Source organism: Gopherus evgoodei, unplaced genomic scaffold, assembly GCF_007399415.2.
Source record: "Gopherus evgoodei ecotype Sinaloan lineage unplaced genomic scaffold, rGopEvg1_v1.p scaffold_36_arrow_ctg1, whole genome shotgun sequence".
In the NCBI taxonomy this organism is placed as follows: Eukaryota; Metazoa; Chordata; order Testudines; family Testudinidae; genus Gopherus; species Gopherus evgoodei.
This window is the reverse complement of record NW_022060038.1, coordinates 1,970,550-1,983,063: the sequence shown is the minus strand read 5'-3', so window position 1 is coordinate 1,983,063 and position 12,514 is coordinate 1,970,550. Positions and strand designations below refer to the sequence as shown.

General features: G+C 44.7%; 1 protein-coding gene across 1 annotated transcript; it reads left to right on the top strand.

Annotated features, from left to right (window-relative positions):
• The first annotated feature begins 237 nt into the window (after nucleotides 1-237).
• Nucleotides 238-6,622, top strand: LOC115641910 (putative olfactory receptor 52P1). The gene is made up of 3 exons (XM_030545266.1): nucleotides 238-335; nucleotides 3,685-3,767; nucleotides 5,622-6,622. Exon 3 carries the CDS (start codon nucleotides 5,666-5,668, stop codon nucleotides 6,620-6,622), a length of 957 nt encoding a protein of 318 aa, XP_030401126.1. The 5' UTR covers nucleotides 238-335; nucleotides 3,685-3,767; nucleotides 5,622-5,665.
• The last annotated feature ends 5,892 nt before the right edge of the window (nucleotides 6,623-12,514 follow it).

The following is a 12,514-nucleotide window of genomic DNA, read 5'->3' as shown; positions in this document are numbered from 1 at the left end:
GTATGAGGTGAATTGAAAAAATACATTTAATTTTATTTTTTACAGTGCAAATATTTGTAATAAAAAATTAATATAAAGTGAGCACTGTACACTTTGTATTCTGTGTTGTAATTGAAATTAATATATTTGAAAATATATATTCAAACATCCAAAATATTTAAAGTAAATGGTATTCTATTGTTTAATACATGATTAATCATGATTAATTTTTTTATTAAAAAAGGTGATACCAGAACACCTTGTTACCAAACACATTCCCCAAAGATAACAGGAACACGCTGACCCATCTTAAGGATAAGGTCAGGACGACAGCATAATGGACCAACCTGTACAAGGTAATGGATGGCCCCTAGATATATCAATGGGTGTCACCCCAATACATCAGAGGGTGGCACCCTGATACATCAGGAGTAATACATAACTTATTTGTATATGTGTATAAAGATCTGTCTCAGAGGCAATGTCTTTGTCTGAACGAGGGAAAAATAGAAAGTCTCGTCCTTCACTGTCACAGGCATACATGTGTATCTGTAACCATTGATGTGGGGCATTAGCACCTTGTCTCATCGGCCATAAACCTGACCAAGGGCCTTCGCTGAAAACCGAGTCTGTGGATTTATTGGGCAGTCCAATCAGAGTCTGCTGTATGGGCTATCTGGCCAGAGTCAGTTCAGCATGCAGAAAGAACACAGACGCACACAGCCAAACATCTCTCAACAGGCTGAACAATTTGGAAGACTCAGTTTGTCCTGACAATCTGAACTCCTGTTATCAGCAAGTCATTGCTTCACTCCCAGGAGAGATTCTCAAGCTAAAGTTCTCCAGGGTCTATTTTCTGTTCTTTCCGCTGCTCATGGAGCTGAGGGAATTGTATGCAAGTCCTGGCCAACCTGAGAGTCTGCAGGGACTGTTCAGGGGAATCATAAAAGTTGCTGTTTAGTGCGCTGACACTCAGACATGTGAGATTCATACGCTGATTCTCAGGGCTCTGCCTTCCTGTCGCCGTAAGGAGATTTCCTCTCTGCTGAGCAGGATTTCGGTGAGTTGCCTGTTTCTGCATTAAAGTTAGTGTTAAGGGCTCAGGAAGAGATACAGTGTTCAAGTCAGGAACCCTTTGAGCAGGAATTCACTAGCACAGTGACTTGAACTGTTTAATATTGTGAGAAACTCTAAGGGATTTACCTGGTAAAACTGGAACTACAAAAGTACTGGTAACAGTTTAGACAAATACTTGTTTTTAAAATCAATTCCTTATCTCTTACTGTGTCCTATCTGTCTCAGTAGGAGAGTTGCTGAAATCTCAAACTCACAGGCTAAGAGCTTGAGAACAATCAGGATAATTTTTTTTCAGAGAGGGAGAGGGATCTGCTTTCTCTGTACCCCTGCATCTTTGGGTCTGGAGAGGCTGAGAAGCACCAAAAGGCAGTAAAAATAAAAGCATGTTTCTGGCTTAGAGGAAACCAGGCAATGTTGGAAATCTCACTGGGGGAGGTCCAGGAATGCAGTGTATGTGTGTGTGTGTGTGTGTGTGTGTGTAGGGCGGGGGAGTAATCATGCAGTATCCAGGTCACAGTAGTGTTGAATCCTGAAGCCAGGTGAAATACAGAATGAACATCCTGCCTAATGCACAGACCAAGAGGCATAACAAAGCCTCCTGGGATGAGGGAGGTGTCTCAGACTGAAATGTAAAATGGACCACACTGTAGCACACTGTCTCTGACACCATCCCCATCTGTACCATCCCTCTTTCCATGAGTAATCCTGCTACAGCCTCGTGGCAATGTCAGCAATTGCCACCATGCTTGAGGAGGGTATGTCCGGGTATCCCATGGGCTGCAATACATTAAAGGTTTGTATCATTTTGAGGAAGAGTTACTCACACTGGCTCCTTTTAGTGTCCACGTCCTCTCTCCCTCCCGCTGGGTCTGTCCCTCTGTTCTTCCCTGCACAAATTTATCTGCTGCTGGGGTTCCCTTCACCCCCAGAAAGGCAGTTCAGGCTGATCTCCCCTTTTTCCCGGGCACAGGCAGACACTGAGTTTAACCTAGTCTGAGGAGATATTTGTGTGAGCTGTCACTGTAGGATATGGCACCAGGTTTTGATCCTGGCTGAAGAGCAACACTTTGTGACAGGGCAGGATATTCTGGGTGTGGGCAATCTACATAAAGAAGTGGCCAGTACTGGGGGTTGTGAGGTCAGGCAGGAGGTATACAGGGACAGGCAGGCAGCTCTGGGGGCTGCAGGGGCGTGGAGCGGTAGGTACATGGACAGGCAGGCAGCGCTGATGTAAGTAATTCTTTCTTTGTGATTCTTGATCTTAGGCCAGCGCTGTGTCCTTTCCTGGCCCCAAGTGTATTTGGAGAGGTCTCCGGGTCTCTTTCCCCTGGCAAGCCTCAGAACAGCATCCTGGGTGTCACAACATTTTCTCACCTTTTTTTTTCCAATTGTTGTTGAATGTTATTTGCATAACTTCAGGCATTTCAGTGGCACAAAGAACTAGTGATCTTTGCACCTTAGCTGCTTCAACTTCCCATCATATTCTGGACCCCTGTCTCTAGTCTCCTTCCCCATCCCAGGCTGCCTTGATTCCAACACCACGCTGGTTGCCAGTGTGTTCTCCATGCTCCCCAGTCATTCATGGCTCCCACAAGCTCCAAGCCAACCTGCACTCCTCAGAGCACTTCCCGTGCAAGGGGCAAGGTGCTTCCCATCAAACCTGCTCTCTTGGCTAAAGGGGAGATCAGTGACTGTGTCTCACTGGTGAGAAGTCTCACACATGAGTATCAAATGCCAGGGCACCTGTGCTGCTTCTCTTGTTACACCCCTGCACAGGAACAGCTCGCAAGCTAAGAAATATGCACATTATACAGTGAGAGCCGGAAACTCTGGGACATGTGAGGACCTAGGACAATACAGATGCCATGTGCAGGAGCCACCATCACTCAGAGAGTGGACTACTGTGACACAGACTTAAAACCAGGATGCTCTGGGATCATTTGCTTGCCATTTCTGTTAGCCATTAATGGTGAGAGTTGTACATTCATCCTCAGTGTGCAGATTTTATGGGGTAAAGTCATTATTTTTCTCACCTAAAACTTTCATTCATTCAGTGCCTCACGGGATCCCTCAGCTTCATGAAATACACAGTGTAACATTGTCAAGGCGTCTTCAGTAAGCTCAGGTATGAGCTTTCAGGCAAAATACTTCCAGCTGACTCATGGGGACATGCTGGTAGATTCCAAGGCCAGAAGGGACCATTGTGATCATATCATCTGTATAACACAAGCCTGAGATTTCCCCCAAAATTATTCCTAGAGCAGATCTTTTAGAGAAACATCCATCTTGATTTAAAAATTCTCAGTGATAAAGAATCCACCAAGACCCTTGGTAAATTGTTCCAATGGTTACGCTCATCATTTAAAAAAAAATGCCTTTATTTCACTCAGAATTTCTTTAACTTCAACTTCCAGCCATTGGATCCTGTTACACTTATGTATGCTAGACTGAAAAGACTATTATTAAATAATAATATTTGTTCCCCATGTAGGCACTTAGACTGTTGTCAAGTCACCCCTTAAACATCTTTGTTAAACTAAATAGATTGAAATCTTTGAGTGTATCACTATAAGGCAGATTTTCTAATCTATTACTAATTCTTGTGATTCTTCTCTGAACCCTCTGCAGCGTATTGACATACATTTTAAATCGTGGACACTATAACTGCACACAGGATTCCAGCAGTGGTCGCATCAGTGCCCAATACAAAGGTAAAATAATGTCTCTACCTCTAACATTCCCCTGGTTATCGTCCCAGGATCACATTAGCTCTTTTGGTCACATGATCACACTGGAAGTTCATATCAGCAAATCTTCTTCAGAATCATTGTGCTTCCCACAATAGTTCCCCAACATAAGCATCACCTACATTCTTTGTTCCTAGATGTAGGTATCTACATAACTATGTTAGAACACATATTGTTTGCTTCGCTCCAATTTACCAACCAGTCCAGATGACTCTGAATCAGTGACTTGTCCTCTTCATATTTACAATCCCCCAATTTTTGTGTCATCTGCAAACTGCATCAATATTCAGGCATGAGAAGGGTTAGCAGCCGAGTTGCTGACACATGTCTCTGCTTACCCATGTCAATTAACACCTGTAACTCAGGTCTCAGACAAAACTGGGTACCTGCAAGAAAATGTCTCACCAAAAGAAATAAGAGAAGTAGCAGAGGTGCAGGCCTGTAGCCCTAAATAACAAGACCCTTGTGCCCTTCCTGCCCATTCTGGTAAGCACAAAGTCATAGACCAGCATGATAATGTCTGTTTCCATGGGGGAAACTTGTATACTTTCCAGCATAGGATTGGCACCATGGATCAGACCTATGGTCCATTTAGTCCAGTGTCCACTTTCTGACAGTGACAGCCCCAGGTGTTGTAGAAGAAGGTGTAAGAAACCAAGCAGTAGGTGGATGGGAGGGATGACTTAACCCAGGACCAGCTTATCAAGCAGGTCCTTGGGGTGGCAACTCGGGAGCAGGGAGGCACTTTTAGGTATTCGGCAACAATTCGGCGGAGGGTCCCTCACTCCCGCTCGGAGCAAAGGACCTCCAGCTGAATTACCGCAGATCGCGATCGCAGCTTTTTTTTTTTTTTGGCTCCTTGGGGCGGCAAAACCCCTGGAGCCAGCCCTGGCTTAACCATCCTGAGAGTGGCACCCTACAGCTAGAGATTGGCTTGTGCCCTGAAACACATGGGCATATCGGCTTTCCAAAATATTTAATTTGCTGTAACTATTGTAACTGGACAGTCTCACTATCCATGTAAATGTCCAAACCCTTCCTGTTTCTTACTTAGCTCATGGCCTCAACTACCTCTTATGGCAACAAGTTCCTCAGTCTAATTAGGCATTGAGTGAAGAAAGCATCTGTTTTGTATCTGTTTTGAATTTGCCACATTTCAGTTTAAATGAATGTCCACTTGATCCTGTGCTATGAGACAGGAAGATTCTCAATCTACGCTTGACCATTTAGGTTTTTATAGAATTTTCTCATGTCTCCTCTTCTTCCTCTCCTTTGTAAGGTAACAATCCAAGTCTTTTCAACCTTTCTTTGTATGAGAGTTTATTTGGGTCCTTGATCCTTCTCGTTGCCCTTGCCTGAACCCCTGTAGTTCTTCAATATCCTGTGAGAAGGGCGCCCAGTGCTACGCAGAAGAGTCCAGAGGAGGGTGAAACATTGACTGATCTCATGGCACTGTATTATCTGTATGATTTCCCATCCCACTCCTTCTGGATCCCAATGTTTTACTTAGTTTCTGTCCAGGCATGCACTTTGAGCAAGGTTTCTCTGAGCTATGTACTATGATGCCCAGATTAATGTCCGGAGTTCATACAGTTAAATGAGAACCTTCTTAGATGTTTGAAGAGTTCAAGCTTTTCCCTCCAATGGGCATACATATTGCAGTTATTGACATGAAAGTGAATAATCTGGTTCTATCTGCAAATGTTGCCACTTCACTGCTCACCTCCTTTTCTAGATTGGTAATAACTATAAAATATTTAACCTACTATCTGCTATAAATTGTGTAACCCCCCTCACTGTTCTTCTTTCCCTTCACAGGCACCTTGAGCATTTCTGAGCCTGACTGACACATCGACCACCTCATGGCAGCTTTCAACCTCACGCCCTTTGACCCTTCAACATTCATCCTAATGGGCATCCCTGGCCTGGAAGATGCTCATGTCTGGATTTCCATCCCATTCTTTATGCTCTACGTTATTGGCCTGTTGGGAAATTTCATGGTTCTGTTTGTTGTGGGAAAAGAGCAGACCCTGCACAAGCCGATGTACCTGCTGCTCTGCATGCTGGCACTCACAGAAATCGGCACGTCTACCTCTGTTGTGCTGAAGGCACTTTGTATATTTTGGTTTAATTTGAAAGGTATTACTTTGGGTGGCTGTCTCACCCAGATGTTCTTCTTTCATGCAGGTACTGTGATGCACTCAGCCATCCTCGTGACAATGGCCTTTGATCGCTATGTTGCCATATGTAACCCTCTGAGATATGCCACCATCCTCACCAATGCACGAATAGCTAAGTTAGGGCTAGTGGGTTTGATAAGAGCTGTTTTCTTTGTTCTGCCCCTGCCCCTGCTCCTGATCAGGCAGCCATTCTGTGCCAACCACATTATCCTCCATACATTCTGCGACCACATGGCTGTGGCCAAAATGTCTTGTGGGGACATCACAATCAACAGGATGTACGGCTTGGTAATACCATTTGTAGTCAACGCGTTAGACCTGACACTCATTGGCCTCTCCTATGGTCTGATCATCAGGGCTGTCCTGAGAATCTCCTCTAAGAAAGCCCACCGGAAAGCCCTCAACACCTGCACAGCCCACATCTGTGTGATGCTGATGTCCTATCCTTCCTTCTTCTTCTCCACTCTGACACACCGGTTCGGTCAGGGCATCGCTCCCCATGTTCACATCATCTTGGCCAACCTCTATTTCCTCCTCCCCACCATGCTCAACCCTATCATTTATGGGATCAAAAACAAAGAGCTTCTTGAGAAAGTGGGGAAAAACACCTGCAGAATGTGCTCGCCTGGGAACCACTGACTTTAAGCCTGCGTGACAAGAGGGGGAAAGAATACTTCCTTATTAATCAAGGGCAGTCTGTCCGAGTTTGGCTGACCTCAACATTGTGGAAGTTTGCAGTCCGAGAAGCTCTTCAGACTTAACATCACTCCATCACCAAGCACTGCTCTCTCCATTGCTGAGTTTCCTCTCTCTGACCATCACCTGACCTCTTTCAACATCACCCATCAGTCCCCATCTCTGCACAGCCTATCACTCGTCCTTTCTGTGACTTCCAGACCACCAGAAGATTCTTCAGCTTGCTGAAGCAAGGCACCTTTCCATGAGACCCTTTGTAAACAGCTTTGTTGTTCAGTTTGATGAACTGAAGCTATGCTTTCTGATAGCCAAAGACAAAGAAAGCAACTGCAATGCCGAACTTCTTTGTCATATGTACAGTGATCTGGTGACCTAAATTTGCCTTATTTTCCTTCATCCAATCTTCAGGAAATCAGGAGGGTAAACCAATTTTTTCATTGGAAAATGCTAATAGAGGAAAGCTGCTGCAGGAATTGAGGACATTCTACTAGAGCTTACTGGTGAGAGTTGTGAAACTGTGTGTTTTTGAGAACTGGACTGTGTTACCCTGTATTTGAGGGATGTGTATCCCAGAGAGTGATCAAGCCAATTGCAACCATATGATGTGCACCCAGCCACTGTGAATTAATAAAATAGAACATTACATAGTTTAGGATTAATTGGAAAGCAGGCTTTGAAATGCAAGGTCAAAATCTAGCTGGCAGTTTCTGCTAATCAGAGTGGGAGGAGTGGACAGACAAATAGATAAGTGATAATGAAAGCAGATAAGTGGATGAAAACCTTCAGTCTGGATGCCTCTGATATTGGACGTTTATTGAAAGTTAGGAAAAGTGATGATCGAATAGGGGTCACTGTGACCTATGTTTTTTGTAGAAGTTATGCAAGATTAGCTAATTCAGCGTAGTTTGGAGGAGTCATCTGAAGCCATCTTGAAAGACCTTTTTCCTGACACCCTTTCTCCTCGGCTGGTGAGCAACTGGCCACTGAGAACAAGCTGTTAATTATTCAATACCATTCCAGCTGTTAGGTAAATATCTGGGATGTTCTAAACCTATTCCTTATGTCTGCGTGCACTTAAATCTAATAAACTGCAGTGTTAGACAAGAGAATGCTTACTTTCATTTAATTCTTGATCAGACAGAATTGCTGTCTTCCCATTGATTTATTCCTGACACTGCCTGGTCTGAAATAGTTAAGTTGCCCATGCTGGGGTTCTGAAAACAGACTGCTGTCTTAAACTACAACATTGCCTTGCAGTCAAATAACACCATTTTGTGCAATCAATTTTGGGGTCTCTTTTAGTTGGAACTTTTAAAATACACAGTAACCATTCCCGTTATCCAAGATGTGAGAAGTAGGTGTCAAGATTTCATGTTGGAGTTTGTGAAACAGATGAAACGGGGATTGCCATGAAATGTCCAGGTTATTTAACTCTCTCATGACCTAGATAGGCTTCTGTCTCATTTTTGCCATTTTTTTGTGGAGACCTTGGACAGCTGGAGCAGCAGTGGAGAGTTTTGCCTTTGGTTCATTGGCCTCATACTCAGAACAACCAAGCAGAGCAGTTTTGGGTTGAAGATCCTGAACATATGAATGCCACTGGGGATGAAGACTTTAGTGAACTTGGCTTGTTTGCTTTTTCTTCACTGTTGCTTCCTTTTAGCCATGCTGAATTTGAAAGACTGTTTTCTCAGATGAACTTGATGAAAATAAAATTGAGGAATACAATTCAAGAGGAACATTTAGAAAACATTCTCCTTGTTAGCGCATACATGCAGTGACAAAAAATCTGTTGTAAAGAGTTTGCACCAATGAAAGAAATAATTGCACTGGTCACTGCTGATATATATGAACAACAGCAGAAGCATTCTACTTCCGAAGAAGACAGCAAGAATGAAATGTTGCCTTTTAGAGACTAACAGTAACAAACTAATTCAACACAAAATTTGGACATTGACTACTATCATTGAATGCAATCAGAAATAAATAATGTAATAATGTTATTTTTTGTTTTTACACTACCTATGTTTTGGGCACCTTTTTAGCTATTTTTATTATCATTATTCACCATTTTCTGTTTGGAATTCCTGCCAACCCTCAATTGGGATACAAGTACCAGTGTTGGGGGTTTGATTTTGAAATTGAGTGACATCTCATAGCTTTGTTGCTAATGTGAACAAACTCCTGCTTGGACTTTTAAAAATCAAATCTGTACAAGGTGTCTAACAAAAGCTTTCATTTGTTATTTGATATATAGACCAATGTGTTACTAAAAAGCCTTTTGTTTCAAGTAATAGATTGGGCTACTCTTAGATTAGTTTTTAAGTGATTTGGGGCTATTAATGCAGTAGAAATCTGGCAAACTTGAGCAGCACCTCAAGCTGAGCAGGAGGCAGAGCAGCAGCAGCCAGAAACACAAAGGCCAGAGAGCCAGAAGAGCCAGTATTGGGCTGGCTGCAGAGCAGCAGTGCTCATGGAGAGCCTGGGAGCCGCAGCTGGAGCCGACCAGGGCAGGGAACTGGAGCGGCACAGACCAGCTATGCTAACAGGCAGCCAGGGCTGAGCTACAGCAGGGAGCTGCACGGCCAGAGTCAGGATAGTGAATTCTGTCTGTGCCACAAGTAACACAGAAGCAGATCACAGTGAGCAGCTGGGGAGATCAAGGGGGAGCCATGGGCAGAGAGCTCAGCACAGGGAAACATCACCAGACAAGAGGTCCTTGAAGGCTGGACTCAGAGAGGGACATGAATATGATGGGAGGGCAAATGTTTAGGAGAAGAGTCCTACCACCTAAAGCCTGAGGGCATTTGTCCACTGCCAGAGCAGGTGTCTGACCCATGATATCACTACAGCAAAACGAAGGCCTGGTCACAAGGCCTGGGAAGTGAGAGGAACAGACTGCAAACTCTCATTCTGTCCCAGAGACATCTGTTTGTCATGATCCCGTGCCCACAGAGCAGGTTCCTTGTTTCCTTGAACCTTTCCCATTTTTTCCTTATTTTTCTTACAGTCGCTGTTTAATACATTATATTTTGTTTGAACTTACTATAGTGATCAGTGTAGTGTCCAGTGTGACGAGAGTACCCCAGAGTGGGGACATCCTACCTTTTGTCCTAAGTGACTACAATGAGACTTGGGGGTCAGCCTCCCAGGAATCTTGGGTCCAGCTGTGTCGCCATTACGAAGACTGCCACACAGGCGAGCGGAAAGGGAGTCCTTGAGGTCAGGCAAGCCTCTAGATAATAGGAGTTGGAGCAGGGACTCAGATACTTTTGCTTGCCAATTCGCCTGGGATAATACAGAAGCCAGGAAAGTTCCCCAGAATAGTTCCCCACTTACATTAGGGAACTGGGACAAACAGATGGGTTGGATTTTAATGACATGTAAAGAGATGTGTAAGTTGTGAAATCTTCACATAAATGATAAAAGCTGAAATGTGTAACTTTGGAGAGCGCACTTTCTGTGTAAGGTGAATGTAACATCATTGCATGAGATGGCTTCCCAGACACTGGTATCGTATAAAACCTTTATTCTGTACTATTTTATTATGGGGTTTGAGCAGTAACCTGACATTGTTTATTTTTGCTTTTGAACATATTTCATAGTAAATGAAAGCTTCGTCAAGCAATTGACTACACAACTGATCAACAACCAGTATGAATCACACCTTCTCCCAGATTCAGTATTTAGACACAAGGAAGGCACTGATGGAAATAATTCTCCTGGACAAAAATGCCATTAACATTTACAAACCTTCACCATTAAAGAAATTAATGGAAAATTTTAGTTTTATTTTTGTCATTGTGCTCCAAAGAAAGATTCTGGAAATGGTAAATGCAGTTTCAAAACTGCTACAATCCAGAGACACAGACATATACAAAGCAGCAGGATTACTTCCCAAAGGTACTGAACTTGTAGCTACATTTCAGATTGAGTTCAAAGAAGCCAAATGTTGAGCAACTAAATTATCAGGAAAATGGGGCAGATAAATTAAGTTTGAAGACAAGTGCTTGAGAAAGGCAAAAAGTCAGGGGAGCAGCTCATTTTGTGGTAGACCAGGGAGGAGAGCACACCTGCCACCAGCAGCTCCAGGGGAGATGAGCTGAGGGAAGGCAGAATCTCCCCCGAACAACTGCCCAAAGGGCTTGCTGCAGGGGCATCCTGCGAGGAAAGCATTCATCTCTCATACGAATGCTGGGGTTGGTTGATCTCCTTTCCTTATTTTTTGGACTACCCCAGCAGGGGAGAGCCCTTAGACTGAGCTGGCCCTCAGAAGTTGGCCATACCACAGGAGGAGGCAGTTACCACCTGAGAAGAAAGGAGAATGACACACAACTTTACCCCAGATAGAGACCTTCAGACATTCATAGGGAGGTGGTAGGAAGTGGCCCAGGGAGGGCCACCTTACATAGGCGGTGGGTATAATAAGTCAGGGGAGGGTAAACCTCCCCTGCCGAGTAGCTCCCGACCCACTGCCTTTGAGATAGTGGACGCCTGGCCCATGGTGGTCCCACCTGCACTCTGACCCCAATGACCCCTTTTGCTTTTCCCCTGTGGTTGCACCTGTGATTCACCTCTTTGTGTCCCTGCTCCACCCCACCGTGAAACCCTCCCTCTCCTTCTCACTGAATCCTTCCTCTCCTTCCCCGAGAAGCCCCACCACTCTCTTTGTCTCTCCCCTTCTCCACCGCATCCGTAGTGCCTCCCAGGCACTGAGGCATTCACCAAGACCCAACTCCATTCTTCCCTCCGCCCTCTCCTCCGTGCCCTGCCACTCCCAGCTTACTGAGTCCATCCTCTCCTCCACACCCCTTCTCCCATGGCCCCTTGCCCACTGCCTCCTGAGTCCCTCCTCTCCTACACCCCGACCGTCCCTCCCCTGAGGCCCCTACCACCTGCTGCCCACCAGTGAATAACAGAACCATGGGCCTTGAGCTCCTGGCCCCCTGTGTTTCAGCCTCCTTGGCTGAGATTCTCCAGCATCAGCAGTCATAACAGCAGGAGGAGTCCCACAGCTGGCCCAGGTATAGCAGCCAGACAGCAACCAAAGAGCAGAAGCATGCAAATTCCATAGGCAATGAAGTGGCTCAAAGTCCAAAGAAGGAGAGAAAGTGAACCAGGGACACTAGAACAAGCAAAGTTGTGTCTCGGTCTTTTTCGTTTACATCTGAATATTACAAAACATTTTCATTTTTAGAGTAAAGTAAGCAGGCAGATGCAGTTTTCTACTTTCCTTGCAGACAGTTTTCCAATGGTTTGAGAGAACCTGCATTCACCGAAAATGGAGTAAAGGACTGGAGAAATATAGGAAAAAAGCTTCTGAAACATACACAATCTGCCATAGACAAACAGTTTCAGTCCTTCAACCATGCTTGTGTCACAGGTGCGTGGGATCCTAATTTGGGTTCCAGGAGGGTATGAGTGTGATGGGTTGTGACCCCTGGGATGCAGTCTGGGAGCTGTGGGAACTGCTGCACCCCTCTAATCACCCAGCTGGGCTGGCCCTTTTTGACACTGCTTTGCTGGTGATTCAAACTCTTCAGGCTCTGTTATCACCCAAATCGACAGCAGATGGTGAAGCACACCCAAAATGAGCTACTCGAGGCCTTACATAAGGAGGCAACATATGATAAGCAGACATGAGCCAATTTCCCCTCTCTCCAGGCTCACACAGCCCACTGGAGTATAAACCTCAAATTATACTGCTTTGCACTGCACAATCTTCATTAACTATCTGGATGATGGAATGGATTGCACTCTCATCAAGTTTGTGGATGACATTAAGCAGTGGGAGAGGTAGATATGCCGGAGGAGGCTGGGGCACATAATTTATAA

Excerpts from the sequence above, each read along its gene's own strand:
- LOC115641910 (XM_030545266.1), top strand. The coding sequence starts at position 5,666 with ATGGCAGCTTTCAACCTCACGCCCTTTGACCCTTCAACATTCATCCTA.